The sequence below is a fragment of the Cyprinodon variegatus genome, unplaced genomic scaffold (genome assembly GCF_000732505.1).
Source record: "Cyprinodon variegatus isolate N-32 unplaced genomic scaffold, C_variegatus-1.0 Scaffold1180, whole genome shotgun sequence".
NCBI classification, from domain to species: Eukaryota; Metazoa; Chordata; class Actinopteri; order Cyprinodontiformes; family Cyprinodontidae; genus Cyprinodon; species Cyprinodon variegatus.
The window spans coordinates 26,782-29,991 of NW_015151633.1; the positions used below are offsets into that span (position 1 = coordinate 26,782).

The 3,210-nt window shown below is 35.4% G+C and overlaps 1 protein-coding gene across 2 annotated transcripts in view; it reads right to left on the minus strand.

Moving 5' to 3' along the window:
• LOC107101971 overlaps nucleotides 1–3,210 on the minus strand; it is a 46,836-nt gene that overhangs the window by 11,757 nt on the left and 31,869 nt on the right. For both annotated transcript variants that reach the window (XM_015401075.1, XM_015401074.1), the window contains exons 9-12: nucleotides 2,418–2,516; nucleotides 2,183–2,331; nucleotides 732–870; nucleotides 510–632 (exon numbers count right to left, since the gene is read on the minus strand). In XM_015401075.1, the coding sequence (XP_015256561.1) occupies nucleotides 510–632; nucleotides 732–870; nucleotides 2,183–2,331; nucleotides 2,418–2,516 (510 nt within the window). The remainder of the gene's footprint in view (nucleotides 1–509; nucleotides 633–731; nucleotides 871–2,182; nucleotides 2,332–2,417; nucleotides 2,517–3,210) is intronic.

A 3,210-nucleotide genomic window follows, 5' to 3' on the forward strand; every position in this document is an offset into this window, starting at 1 on the left:
GATGTTGGTGGTGGTATCATGCAGAATCATTCTGGGTTAAAAAACAATCCCAAAGATGAAGTGTGCATTTATTCAATTACCTTTTATGTCTGAAACCCTAGTTTTAGGCTGGATCCACAAAAAATGCTAGACATGGCTCAGATATTTGGAGTTTCAGCAGCAGTAAAAGATGGTTTTACCAAATAAAAAGGGAGCTGAACCCAAATCCACGCAACAGTCATAACATTTCTATTTGTTGAATGTTTAATTTCCTTTTACCTTATAAATATGCTATCATGTGTGTTAATCTATCACATAAAATATATATTAATTAAATATATAAATTTTTTTTAATAAAATTTAAAAGATTAAATGTTTGTATGTAATTTGACAGTACCTTGCAGTTATGTTCTATACATTCCTCTCATCAGAACAAAAAAGATTACCTTTTAAGAAGTGTAAATATGAGAGAAATACAGCAGGGAAAACTAATCTTGCTGAACTGAAGCAAATAAAATATTTTAATTTACCTTAAATTCATGTAGAAACAGATTAAAGTCTTGCAAGGCCTTTTCCCTGCCCACCAGTGTGTCATCTGTTGCATAAGAGTTCTTGAGAATCTGCTCTCCCTCTGTGCTGAACCACAATCCCTCCTGCAAGGAAAAAGATGGCAGTTGTAAAGAGTAATCTCATAGCTGGTCCAGCTGTGGGACTGATATAAACAAAGTATAGATTTTAGGAGCAGGAGTTACCAAGATAATTTTGGCCTCCAGCTCTCTGTGCTTAAGAAGGACTTCCAGGTGCTGCAGTGACTCATTTGATCTCATCACCAACATGTGGAGCTTCTCCTCCACTTGGTTGTAAAGACTTGTCGCTAACTCCAAAGCATCTCTGCAACGATATAGAAACAAACCAAAAATGAAAACCGAAATTTAAAATATATGATTGATTTGTTTTTTAATGAGCAGAACTGAACAGAATTGAATATAGTTGAACGTAATTTAGCTCGTTATATTTTAAAGCTGACGCGATCAGATACTGTGAAGGCTAATAAAACTGTCGTGACATGTTAAACCATAAAGGATGAAGATTTTTCAGATATCAGAAAACTCAAAGATCCTGAAATAAGTTATATTGGACCTTTAAAACACAAGTTTTTGTCGTAGATGAGGTTAAGCAAAAGAACCTTTGTAGTTCAACAAACGAATCATTAGCTTAGCCAAAGAAAAATAAAAAAAAAACTGTTTCTCATTGCCTTGAGCATGTTTAATATCGTTTACAGTTTTTGTTTTAATTAGTATATTTATCAGAAGCTCCAAGCCTAAATACAACTACTGCCCTTCACTTCGGCATAACAGATAAATCAAAAATAGAACATTGAAATGTTCTGTTTCTTATATCCCTGATTTCAGAAAGAGAAGGTCATAAATTATATATGTATACGGTATATATGTTTATGACAAATATTACGTATTTAAAAACTTTGATAATTATGACTTACAGAAAATAAAAACTCCAAATTTAGTGTCTTAGAGAATTATAATTTTTATAACTTAAAAGTTGTAAGCTTACAGTTCTTCCAGCGCTAATTAACCAGTGTATAAACGCTCTCTCTGTCTGCCTGTGTAGGCTACAAAATCATAGTAAGACTGCTGACATGCTGTCACTGACACCCTCCACATGGCTGGTACGCTACAAAAGACCATTAAGGATCCTGGTTGTTCACTGAGTGCTGAATCCAAGAATAAAATGGAAGAAGTGTGAGTGGAGTTAAAAAAAAAAAAGAAAAAAAAAAAGTTTGGTAGGAAAACTTGCACAAGCAACAAAATTACTGCCATGGAAAGAGGACTGTCAACCAAAATATGTCCCCAAATTTAGAGAACTAAGACGTTAGTGAGATTTACATCACATAATTTATTACAACACTTGGGTTAAAAATGCCACATTCCTTGTGAAAAGTCAGTCCTGAATCAAAGACTAGACTTGTTCAGTAGTGTGAAGCCCTTTTTTCAGATGAAAGCAAAATTAGCATTTCATTTAGCATATAGATGATTTCACTTCGTCAGTATTTCTACACCCATTATTTCCACAGGACTGCGTGGGTTTGTATTAAAAGAAAAAAAACTAACATCCTTATTTATAGTGCCGTCCCTGTTTGCTTATGATGAGCAAGATAGGAAAAGTCAGGAGTTCACCACCACACCTATAGTCCTCAGACTGTGGAAATCTGAATTCCTCTTTCTTCATCCTTGCCAGTAACGTTCCTCCCTCCTTCTGCAGAGTGACCAGTCTTGTATCTTCCAGAACCTCCTTCATTAGAACTCTTTGTTCCTGAATGCTGTCTTGAACTTCCTGCAGTGGCCACATCAAATCAAAACGTAAGACCTGACGATGAAAACAAAACAAACAAGATTCATCATGCTATAAACATGTCCTACCTGGGCAGAGTCCATCTGTTTCCTGCTGTCCACTTTCTTGATGGCCTTTTGCAACAAGCTGTTGGCTCCTCGCAGGTTGGACATGAAAGGCACAAGCTTCTGAAATATAGGAAAATATGAAAACATTAAACCCTATTTGGAGGTATAAAGATGACAAAGACAATATAGAGAGTAGAGCACAGTCTGATCCTCTAACACTCATCTACTGTTTGCTGCATTTCTTGACGTGGAGGAATCTCAAAGAGTGTTTAGGTTCAGACAAGGGACTGGAATTCCTTCACTGTTATTACTACGAGTACTGTATCTGTAAAATGTTTACATACAGCAAAATGTTATTTTAATTTTCAAATGAACAAAATATCAAAATTCTTGATATACTGTTTTATATTTTGCTTTTAAGGTGTCATCCTCCAATCTGTTCTATATTAACACTTTTCCCAGCAGCTGGACAGTATTTTTCCAGTTTTCAGAGCAGATTCTTTCCCAGAGGAATTTTTTTTTCTCCTTTTGACCACCGAGCCCTGACCTATGAATCCTTCAAGTGAGTCAAATGAATATTAGTCACAGAGCAAACCTGTGCTCTCTGTCCATAACAGGCAACTTATAAAAGATATAAGACAAGACCATCATCTGTTTCAGATTTGCTGACTCTTTGAATAAAGCAAGGAGAATATATCATAAACAAGCATGGCATCCTTCCTTATGCTTCGTGAAAAACATTCAATCGAATGCCTGACTGCATGCTCTTTGAGTTATTTGACAAAAAATAATCCACCGATTGGACAAAAGATTG